We start from the raw sequence: 12,072 nt of genomic DNA on the forward strand, positions 1-12,072 counted from the left end.
GCAAGTCAGGTATAACCCCCATTACTTAGCCCTTACCTCTCTTCTGCCTTGGAACTGCTCTACAGTATTGATTCTAAGACAGAAGGGAAGGGTTTCAAAGGAAGAAAAGGAAAGAAGGGGCTGACTGGCACATGGGTCATGGAGTAGCTGATGAAAGATGTTTCTCCCTTCTTCCCAGGGCTGGGAAGAAGTTCTGGAGGCTCCAAGGATTCCCAGGAGGGGCCCCAGCCGGTCATTGAAGCTACGGGAAGAACAGGAGCCAGCAGCCACAGGTTAGTCTTTGACAGGATGTGTTTGTGGGTCCAATTGCACAGGAGAGATGCTGGGAGGAATCCAGTAGACAAGAAGGGAGCCTGAAAGGCCAGGCAGAAAACAGAGAACCTGAGGCTATGGAGAGAGGGCAGTGTCCTTGTTAGCCCTGAAGGAAGGATGGGCAATGACTCAGGGAGGACCATTCTCCTGTGAGGTGCCCAGCTTGTTCTGGCTTCTATAGCCCCAACTCCATCCCAGGTTTTCATACCTCTTGCACTGTCTCAAGGTGGGCCATATTTGAGGACTACAGGGAGTGCATCTTGGCTGGTACAAGGAGAATCCACTGAGGAGACCAGGGAGATGAGATGGAGCAAATGGGTGGAAGCCAGATTTTGAAAGGCCCTAAAGAATTTGGACTTTCTCCTAAACCTGGGAGTCCTGAGTTTGGGCTCTGATGTGCCTGGGATTTTCCATTTGGGGTTTCTATCAGGAGGTGACTGCATTCTAGTTCCACTTTGCCTTTTGGTTCAAAGAGATCTGAAGAGTCTTATTTTAGGATTTCTTGGAATAGGAATGTCCAGGCTTGAGCCCTCTCATTTTTCCCTCTCACTCTTGGACTGGGCCTGGAGTCAGGCAGACCTGAGTTCAAATCTGATCTGAGAGACTAGTAAGCCTCAGTTTCCTTATTTATCAAGTAGTGCTAGGGAACTGATGGGGGTTAAAGTTTATTTATATGCCAACTCCCTGACATACCTAGTGAGTTTCACTGTACAGTCCGGGGGTGGGAGACCCTTGCCCTGTGGAGCCAGATAAACCTCAAGGTCATGCTGCAGAGAAAGGGGCATCTGGACCTTCCCTCACAGACCTCTCAGTGGCTTATGAGGTCTGGAGAATAATATATGGGAAACCAGGGCACCCTGATAAAACTTGTTTTGCAGGAAAAATTACTCTGCCTGAAAGGAGGCTGCTTTGCAGCCACCACTACGCCCTCACGTCTCTCCACCCTGTGCTCTGCCATTGCCCTCTCACCCACCCCCCATCTGGCCCCTCCACCCTCAGCACAGGCCCCAAGAAAGCCAAAACTCAGTCCAATGAAGTTGTCTGTACAAAGGAGAAATCAACAGGAGAGAGGATGCCAAAGGCATTGCATCAGGGGCCACCAGGTTCCAGAGACTCAAGACTCTAGGGAAAGGAGGTAGATCCAGGTATTTGAGGAGCACCTCTAATTGCCTATACCTGTACCCCAAAGTTTGACACCATTAGCAATATGGTCAAATTCTCTAGAGCATCACCCATTTGTCTGTTTGTTTGGGCAGCTGTGTTAAGCCTTGCCTAAAAAGCGGAGGGATGTTAATGTGGAATCTAGAAACCCCTAAACTTGTAGCCTAGTAAGAGCTGATGAACCCCAGGTTTTAGAATTGGCTTGTAAATTGGAAAGTCCAAAGCTTGTCCTTGTTCCTGTGCGAATCCACCCTGAAGAGAAGAATCTTATCTCAGTCTAGGAGCTTCAGACTGAATAATGGACCCTGGGGTAAATGACGTCCCAGTTGGGTGGGGCTAGGCAAATGCTGGGTCCTCTTTTATCTTGAGTGGTCTCCCCCATTGGGTCAGAGATCCTTTCCCAGGAAGACTCATGCCTGGGCAGGGACCATTCTTTTAGTGTACATTGTGGATAGCTTCTTTCCTTACACCCTAGCCTCTGCTGTGATTCATTTCCCAAGCTTGATTGTATCCTGGCAAGAACCTTATTCTTCAGGTGCTGTTAGTGCATCCACCACTGATCCCTCAGATATTTGGTATTGGAGGGTCTGCTGCCTTGAGGACTGCACCCTGGTTCAAGGGAGTCAAATTATTAGTCATGCGTGCTCATTACTCTCCCTTATCTAATGAGTCAAGAGTTTGACTCTGAGAAGAAGAGGAGGGATTGAAGTAGACAAAAACCCATATCCCTGGCTAGCACCTGCTGCAGCTTCTCCCAAGGACTCAAACACAATCCACCCTAGGGTTAAATTTATGGCAGGACATATGCCTTGCCCCCACTGATAAACACTGGAATCCTGAGAAGTTGCTAAACGTATAGACAGTGTACCTCTGTGATTAACTGTTTGGACACAGACGTATGCTTTGTTCAAATCCCCTCCTTTGGTGCACTTTCCTGTCCTTCTATAAAAACTCCCTCAGCCCCTTTGTTTGGGTGACTCCCCACCGGTCAGTGATAAAGGTAATACACGGATCCTCTAATTTGGACTTCTGGGTGTCGGTTCTTATTGCATTAGTTTGCTCCATAACATTATTACTTTTGTTATTAATATAATCAATTATATTGATAGTTTTCCTTGTAGGAAACAATTCCTACATTCTCGGTATAAAACCTGCTTGGTCATAATTAATAACACTAGCGATAATCTCCTAGTTAGCATTTTATATGACTTGTGTATCCATATTCATTAATGAAATTAGTCTATAATTTTATCTTACACCATTCACTAAGATCAAAATGGATACATGATCCAGTCATAAAAGGAGATATCATGAGCAAATTAGAAGGACAAGGAACATATTGCCTGTCAGATTAATGGAGAGGAAAAGAATTTATGAGTAAACAAGAGATGCAGAACATTATGATATGGAAAATGGATCATTTTGAGTACATTAGATTGAAAAGGTTTTGTATAAATAAAACATGTTGCCAAGATTAGAAGGAAAGCAGAGAATTGGGGGGAAATTGTCAGTCTCTCAGAGGTCTCATATCTAAAATAAACTTTGAGTTTTGTCAAATTTATAAGAATAAGAGCTAATCCTGAATTGCTACATGGGTAAAAGATATGAAGAGACAGCTTTCTGGTGAAAATATTAAAGCTATATATAGGTCTATGAAAAAATGCTCTAAATCATGACTGATTAGGGAAATGAAAACCGAAACAATTCTGAGGTATCATTTCACACCCATCAGAGTTCTTCCAAATGACAAATGTTGAAGGAGATGTTGGAAAGCAGGGACACTAATACACTGTTGGTGGCACTATGAACTGATTCAACCATATTGGAGAGAACTATGGATAGCCTTATACCATTTTTGTGTCCATTTCCCAAGGAGATCAGGGGAAAACGTCAAGAACTTATTATATGTTCCAAAAATGTATAGCAGCTCTCTTTGTGGTGGCAAAGAACTAGAAATCAAGGGGATGTCCAACAATTGGAGAATGTCTAAACAAATTGTGGTATATGACTGTGATCAAATATTAGGATGCCATAAGAAATGATGAGCAGGTCAATTTTTAAAAATCTTGGAAAGAACAGCATGAAATGATGAAGAGTAAAACAAATAAAACCAGGAAGACATTATATAGTGTTACAGATTTAATATTTGAAGAATAACTTGTGAATAGTCATCTCCAAAGAATGAATTGAAAGATGAAACACATGGAAGATACTATTTATATATACATATGTGTTTGCTACATGATGGTGCAGGGAAGAAAGGAAAGCACTGAGATACCTGGTAATATATTTTATTAATAGGTTTTAAAGAAATAATTTGAAAGAGAAAATGAATATATTTTATATACACATATATTTATATAAATCATAGAAAAACAACCTTGGAACATTAGAGGAGGATCAGGCTTTAAAACACAGAATTTCAAAGCTGGGAAGATCCTTAATACATGCGATGTATGAGATGTGAATTAATTTTCATGTGAGAAAATATTGGAGAGGGGAGAAAGCCTAGAATAAGATTTTCATATTGGAAAGTATTGTTTGGGCTTAGGATGTCAGAACTTGGGAGGAAGTCTGACTAGGAAGATACTTTAGGATATAAAAAGTTCGAACTTGAAGGAAATGAAGAATTAAGAATGCCTGAACTGAATGAGGTCTTTGTATCTGCAATAAAAGAGATGAGAGGGATCATAAAAGACAAAAGTGGTAGATCAGAGCCTGAAACAAAGGGGAAAACTGACAAACTGTCATAGCCAGTGTGTCCTGAGAACATAGAAAGTCAGAGAGCCACAACCAAGAAGACAATAACAAAGGGCATCACAGGTAATGAGAGTCTTTAGAACATAGAATATCAGGACTAGGAGTGGCCTTTATAAATACCAGAGCTGGAAGTTCAGAGTTTGGAGGAACTTAAGAACACATCATATTATGACTAGAAAAGAGCATTCTTTATATGGTAAGTGGATCAGACTTTGGCATGAAATGCAATATAGTTTTTATCAGCATGTCTGCAATATTCCGAACAAAAACTGAAGGAGCCGAGACCCCCAGATTATGAGTAAAGGGAGCCTTTTGAAATTAAAAAAAAAAACAAAAAAAATCTAATTTGATTCAATGTATTCATTAGGTAAAACTACACTTTATTCCTATTACTGATTATAAATAGGGAATATTTTTTGAGAAGGGAAGGTCAGTGAAAAGAGGAAGAAATAAAGGACTGAGAGGTCTATGGAGGCACATAAACACAGGGACAACAGACAGACGAATAATAGAGCAAGAAGCACAAAGTGACTGTGTTCTTAATGGCACAGAAGACACACAGACACAAGCACATAAAAAGAGGCAGGACCTAGAGAGATGGATGGACATATAAAGAGGAGAATCAGATGGGGGTGGGGTGGAGGGAAAGAAAGAAGGTTGTCTGACTGAATAAATACACCTTAGTGCAAGACACCTTGGGAAAGGCACTAATAACCCATTACAAGGAAAGGGTCCAAAGGGAGGAAAGGGGCAAGTAGAATCTGAAGTGGTCTGCTGGAAAGGAGAACACATGGAGGGGCAGAGAGACAACTGAAGACAATGACAACTCCAAAATAAAAGTGGAACTTAGAGGGCACAGGATGATGGCACAAGAAGAAGAAGAAGAAGAAGAGGAGGTGTGGGAGCCAAAGTTGATAGGAGAGGCCTATAAAGGAGGGAGAGATAAACACAGAGGGTAGGTTCAAGGAGAGGAGACAGGAACCAGAGTAACGACTAAGAAGGAGAGAGGAAAGAAACCTTAAGAGAGACAGGGGGCAGGTAAAGAGAAGAGGGACTCACAGAGATAGGAAGCAGACATAGCCTTGGCAAGTGCCAGGGATGAGGAGAGCAAATATATCAAGAGGACGGATACAGAGGGAGTAGGGAGAGTACCTAGAGTGGTTAAAGAGAGAAATGGCGAAGAAACACAGAGGGTGCAGAGAGGCACACTGAAGGTGGAGGAACATGCAGAGAGGAGAGGGTCTTCTAAACATGTATACATAGAGAGAAGATAGTGGTCAAAGGAGACGTTCAAGAGGGAAGGGAGACAGAGAATAAGTGAGAGAAAAGGGGTCCACAGAAATGGGATAGAGCTTCTTGAAAGGAAAGGGAGAATGTTGAGCCAAGATGGCAGATTAGTAGCAGCAAAACCTGAAACTGCTCTGAGAATCCTTTCAAATCAATCTTTAAAAAGTACCTCTAAATGACAGAAGTCAAAAACCAATAGTAAGATGGAGAGAGAGGGCTCTACTGTGGAAAACAACAAGAAAGGAAGTCAGAGAGAGTCAATTTTCACAGGAAAAACTGTGTAAAACTGCACACAGAGGAGTGCTAGCTGACTACCCCACACAACCTGGTCCAGGTTCTGAGTCTGGGCATAGGGCAACTTTAGGATCCCAGGACCTCGTCTACACCAACAAGAGAGCACCACACACCCCTCATCTACCCTTTGAAGTCCCAAGCCCTGGCACCAGCCTGCAGTGTGGCCCATAGGATTTGGCCCTTTCAAACCTGGAGCTTAAAAGCTGGGGTGAAGCCCTTAGCCCCAGGGCAAAAAAGCTCTGAGTGCTGAGTTCTGCAAGTCATGAGCAGAAGAGACAGGATCAGCAGCTTTTAGAACTCACAGTCCACATGCAAAAAAAAAATTATGTGTCTGAAGGGGCACAGAGAGAAGATAGACATGCAAAGAGTAGAAGAGTTGCACAGTCATAGGACTGGCACTAGAGAAGGAATAAATAAAGGGATGAAGAGGGACAGCGGGGGAACTTTCCCCAAAGTAGTGCAGACTCTTTGGACAAGTAATCTTGGAAGCCAGAGCCAAAGAACCTTTGGATTGACTGGAAAGACTGACTCCTGGAGGAGGTGATATGCCTGTCTTCACAGCTGGGGGCCATTGGGCAAACCTCTTACCCAGAGAAATGGTTACAGGACCCAATCTTCCAGTTAGGGACAATATGAAGGGCCACTTGGATTAGATCAGACACTTTGCAGAGGGCAAGGATGGATCCCAGCTGGTCAGAATGGCAGGGGCACTAGCACCTAAGGGACTTGAGCAAGGAAGAGCTTGAATACATCATTTCCACTCAACAGTAGCAGCTGGCTGTGACTTACACATCTTGTTCAACTGGAAACCATCTTGCATCACTCAACTCATCATTAGCCTCTCTGAATGAAGGGGAATTGCTCTCCACTAAAAAGTCATCTCTTCAGCAGCAACTATGTCCCTATAGGTAACGACGGTCTTTTGCCTTTCACACAACGACCCAGAAAATGCCGGCTCCGAATTCTGATTGGGACAATCAAGGAAGATCCAGTCAAGGGTAACTTGGGAAGACAGAAAGCAGAAGTGTCAGGGCACTAGGGTGGGAATTCAGTCCAGCACGAAATGGCAGTGACTGCAGCAACTGCAACGGAAGGATGGGGCAGAATCCCAATGCCAACTTTGCTTAGACTTCCGCTCCGAGACCCAGAAAAGGATTCAAGAGCAGACACATGTGGATCAGGTGGAGGACTTTCCCCTCATTTCACAAATGGAGGAAACCCCCGGACAGGTCCCGGGATATCTCGGGCTAAAACCGGTCAATGTGGATCCTAGGCAGGCCCCCGGGATTTGGGGCTTTTCACTTGACTGCAGTGTCATAACGGAAACTGCCCGCCCCCATCCTAAGAGGCGGGGGCAGGGGTGGCGGAGACAAACAGCATTAGCTCTATGGGTAAGGGGCTCAAATCTCAGGGAGTGGGGTTAACCCCGCTGGGGGGGGGGGGCGGCACATGAACCTTAGTTGTCAGAGGAAGGAGATGCTAACCTGACAGGGATGAGAGCTGGGCTCAAGTTTTGGCTTTGCCACTTCACCGCCTTCGTCGTAACTTCAGTTTCCCTTTCTCTAGGAGGGAGGTAGAACCTAATGACATCTACCCTCTCTTTTAACCGTCCTCCTATCCAGAGCGGTAAGGCCAGTCCCACTCCTCGGCCACAGGTCTAGGTGAAAGGCAAAGGGCTCGTGGAGACAAGTTAGTTGGAACCGTTTCCCTACCTTCCTCGCGGGCTCCGGATCTCCGAGCGGGTTTCCTTCATGGGCACGGCCAGGAGCCTCAGGAGCCTCCGGTGGGCGGTGGGCACATCCCCTGGCATATTCTGCCCACTCGAACATCGCTCGCAGTCCTCAGGGGTTACTCGGGGGCCACAAACCAAGAGGGGCTGAATGGCCAAGGCCGACCCTGTGGCGAGATGCCACAGATTGAAACAGCTGGTCCAACTTTGTGAAGCTCGAATACCCCACACCCCCGCCTAGGCCAGGAGGTTCCGTGGCCCTCCTCTAGCCCGTGGACCCTGTGGTGTTCCTTTTCACCTCCTTTCTGCCATCCCCACCCCCACCTCCATTCTCCCTATCCCACTGTCCTGGAGGTCCAGACAAGTCCACTGACTTGTCTCCCTGGAGGAGGGAGGAAGACTCTACTAGACAGCCGGTCCCTCTTTCTGTCCCTCGGGCCTCGTCTTCAAAGCGCATTCTGGGATCTCGGCACATTATCTGACGCTCCGTGTCTCTATTCAGATGGAGGAGCTCTGCCTCCCCTTTTCTCCCACTCTATAGGTATGCATGCGAGTCCTCCTGGAAAGTCCTTTATATTCACGTTCAGGAGGAGCCATGTATTGTCCAGGTTCTTACCCGTGTATGAACAGTCCCTCCCTGCCTGCCTCACTCTACTCCCATTTCTCAGTTCCTGCACTTTTTTGCTCCCCTCCACAAGCACGCTTACACATATACGCCCTCAATGCCTTCAGGCACTCCTGTGCTGCGGCCGGGCGGGCGCGCAGAGGAGGAGGCGGAGGAGGCGGAGGAGGCGGCGGCTCGAGGGCTGCGGGGCTTGAGGGCGGGGCGGGAAGAGCGCCGTCCTAACCTCTGGGCCTGCGCAGCGCGCCACTTAATAGCCAGCGGCTCAGGTGCCTAAAGCGGGTCACTTATGGGGGAGAGGCAAGGCTGCCAGGGCTGCCAGGGCGAGCCTGAGCACCCCCTCCATGTGAGACTTTGGGCTTTCTTGCAGGGTCCGGTGCAGAGCCATTTGATGTGTGCCGTCAGGGAAGAAGTGGAGGTGCTCAAAGAGCAGATTAAAGAACTGATAGAGAAAAACTCCCAGCTGGAGCAGGAGAACACTCTGCTGAAGTCTCTGGCCAGTCCCAAGCAACTCGCCCAGTTCCAGGCCCAGCTGCAGGCTGGCTCTCCCCCAGCCACCTCGCAGCCCCCTGCGCAGCCAGCGTCCCAGGGCTCAGGACCCTCGGCATAGCCGCTCATGGCCCTTCCAGGAGCTGAACTAGCCGGAACGTGCCGCAAGCCCGCCCCTTCACTGCGCGCACTGCACTAGACCGCGGGAGCCGGCCAGGGACACCCGAATCCTTCGGTTTCCAGTGTTAAGCGCTCGTCCGCTTTGGCCTTGAAGAAACTTCTTGGACTGCTGACTTTGCCTGTCAGGCAGAGAACTGGGAACCCCGGCAGCTTCCCGGGCGCCCCGGCAGGGGCCCATTACCTTCCCGAGGGGCGGAGCGGCCGCTGCTTCTCCCCCGCAGCGGTCCAGCCCGACTCCTGCACACTTGGCATCTGGAAGCAGAGGCTGCTCCGACAAGGACTTTCCCCACCCATCAGCTACTGGCGAGGGGAGACAAAGTAAGGCCCGACGCGCAGGCTCACCCCAAATGAGGGGACATTGTAGTTCCGCATCCCGTTGGACGCCTGTCACCAAATCACCCACTTTCTGCAAGAAGCGGCGCACGCCCAGCTGTTAGGGCGCCTGAAAGGGGACAGGCAGCCGGGACCTCGCTTATTAACTCACAACGAAGCTTCCTTGGCCCGATGGGTATTTGTGTGTGTGCCGGGCAAGGGTTCCGTGAAACAGAAGACTACAACTACGACCTGGGGCTGCGCAGACTGAAACGTAGCTGCTTCACTGGCCAGTCTGGAGTCTGGACAGTCCTTTATTATATACATTAAATGCTGCGTGACAAAGTGCTCCTGAGCAAACGTTCGGCATTTAGAAGATTTCGGCTGTTGGTGCAACTTCGGAGATTCCGTGCTGCCCCATTAATAGCCAAGGAAACCCCAGGTCACCGAACTGCTGCTCAAGACACTTCCCATGCTCCTCAATGCGACCGAGCTAAGAGTATGGATCTCCCAGCCTGCGTTTTTGCATATCACCTGCATAGTAGTCAGGTGCATATGTTTTGTGCCTGTTCTCTAAACATGTAACCGGTTCCTGTATTTAACTGTGGCGCTTGTCAGCTTTCAATAAAGCATACACAATGTTGATAAAACAAAGAGGAGTTGCAGATTACTCCCATCATCCCTTTCTAGAAACACCCACATTCTCTCACTCTATTTATTGCCCCCCTTCATTCCTATGGTCCCATCTCTCTATTCCTCTATATTCTCATCTAATCTTATGGACATGTTCTTAGAAATGCCCTATATTCCTCCAGAACTCCCTCTATAAACTCCCACATAGGGTGACTCATTTTCACTATCTATTAATACTTAAGAGGACTCACTCTTGTTTCCTCTGGCCTCTCTTATGAAGCCATTGACATCACTCTTTCAGGGTCTCCGTGGCTGGCCAGACTTGACCTCAGTCTGGGTCAGAGGCCAGTCTTCCAGACACAAGGAGTCATGGGGGACAAGAAGTAAGCATCTTCTGGGAACCAGGGAGGCATGAGGTCTCTGGCACCCTCCCATTGCATGTATGCATGCCTACTCAAAGAGTAGGGACCTGTGAATTTTAAAACTACTCCACCCTACTCAGACCGTACTTTAGAAGGTCTGATTTAGCTATTCCCTGATTTGTAACAATGGAGATATTTGGTCTAACAGAATCAGGTCTTGGGAACTCTACATTGCTCCACCCTACTTAGTTTAACAAGGTCAGGAATGTCTGCACCATACTCAAGGATTAAGTATCTGAGAAAATGGCCTTCAACAGATGTGTGCAGAAACAGCGGACTGTCCCAAGTCAAGCTAAACTAACATTGGTACAGATGAGATGCAGGAAAGTGACGTAAAACCGTCTATATAGGGCACATCACTTCTTCTCTTCAGCCTCTTTTCCCGGAGAGGCGTCTCTGGTTGGCAGCATGCTAAGTGTTCCAACATCTTGGCTTGGTGGCAGCTATTTTTCTAGGTTTTGGGAGTGAGTTTGCCCTTGGCTAATTCAGGTTCAGGCATCTTGGCTGAGCCCTCTTGGAGTTCAGGCTGATTCCTTCCTCTTTTACTCTCCAAAACCTTACCTTCTAGAGCCTCTAATCTTCCCACCCAGCACAAGCCAGGCAGGAGAAATCCTACACCCTTTCCTTTTCATTTCTTCTTAAAAATTTTCCACACTAGATTAATTAAATCACCATAAATTTCCAGACTGACTTGGGTAAATTTTTGTATTATTATTTGGGATATACATGGTGACCAGTAATTAATATAGTTTAGGTCACAACACTAAAATTATCCTTTACAGATGATATTGACCAAAATGGATTTTCAAAACTTTCCCCTCATGGGCTTTATGAAAGAAGGGTAAAATTTATGTCAATTTCCAACAATACCCAGTAATCACTCACACAGTCATTGTTTGAAAAATTCTAGTGTACAGGAACCCAAACCTCATAATCTGGTTTTCAACCTTTTATCTAACATTTTTGTATATAGTTATATTCATCTATTTTATCCTATAATTTCTCTATTTGTTTCCCAGAGTCTCAATTTGGGATCTATTTTTTTACACACAACACTCCGTCTTCCAGATCCTTCATGCTTTTGAACAAGAACTGCATCATGCATGAAATACATTCCCTCTACCTTTGGAAGCCCTAGTTTACTTTAAAAATCAACTCAATGGGTCAATATGGTAGCTTAGAAACAGCAATAGTTCAGACCTCCATAAATCCTTCCTCATCAATCAAAAACACAATGCTTCCAGGGGACTGAAAATCAAATCTAACAACAGGACAGAGCTAGGGAACCCTCCTCCTGGACCCAACTTAAAAGGTACACCACCCCCCCCAAAAAAAGTCTGAATTCTAGAACATGTGGGTTGAAGGGGAAGGAAGAAAGAAGGTCCCAGGACCCCTCCCCCACCTACAGCACTGAGCCTCCAGTGGTGGCTGGAATCTCTGGGTGGGCAAGGGCACTAATCCAGAGAGAGTATCTTGCTGACACAGCTGTGCCAGATTCAGAGCTTAGAACACAGGCAGTGTAGAGGCAGCTGGGGGAGTAGGAAAGAACAGGTAGCCTAGTAGTAGCCAAGGTGCTCCATCTTGCCCCATCCCCTTTCTGGAGGTTTAGGCCTCAGGGAACAGACAGCTTTGCAGATCAACTCCTCTACCCTGGCTCAATCTCATTAATAGGGCAAATAAGAAGCTTTCAGAGGGCAAGGAAGCTCAAACTCCAACACCCCTCCCCCACAGACTGATCTAAGAGCCTTGCTGACTAAGCTCCAAAGGAAAAAGCTGCAACAAACTACAAGCAACAACCTTGACAACAGGGCAGGGAGCCCAGCTCCTCTAAAGCTTCTGCTTTCAGCCAGGGAAGACTTGACTAACTTGAT

General features: G+C 46.8%; 1 protein-coding gene across 1 annotated transcript; it reads left to right on the forward strand.

The window, feature by feature from the left end:
- The first annotated feature begins 8,454 nt into the window (after positions 1-8,454).
- Positions 8,455-9,800, forward strand: LOC100012726 (TSC22 domain family protein 1-like). Its single transcript, XM_007507087.2, has one exon. The coding sequence runs from the start codon at positions 8,455-8,457 to the stop codon at positions 8,773-8,775; it is 321 nt and encodes a 106-aa protein (XP_007507149.1). The 3' UTR covers positions 8,776-9,800.
- The last annotated feature ends 2,272 nt before the right edge of the window (positions 9,801-12,072 follow it).

Source organism: Monodelphis domestica, chromosome X, assembly GCF_027887165.1.
Source record: "Monodelphis domestica isolate mMonDom1 chromosome X, mMonDom1.pri, whole genome shotgun sequence".
Lineage (NCBI taxonomy): Eukaryota > Metazoa > Chordata > Mammalia > Didelphimorphia > Didelphidae > Monodelphis > Monodelphis domestica.

Bases quoted from the DNA above. Each gene is read 5' to 3' on its own strand.
- LOC100012726 (XM_007507087.2), top strand. From the start codon at position 8,455: ATGGGGGAGAGGCAAGGCTGCCAGGGCTGCCAGGGCGAGCCTGAGCAC.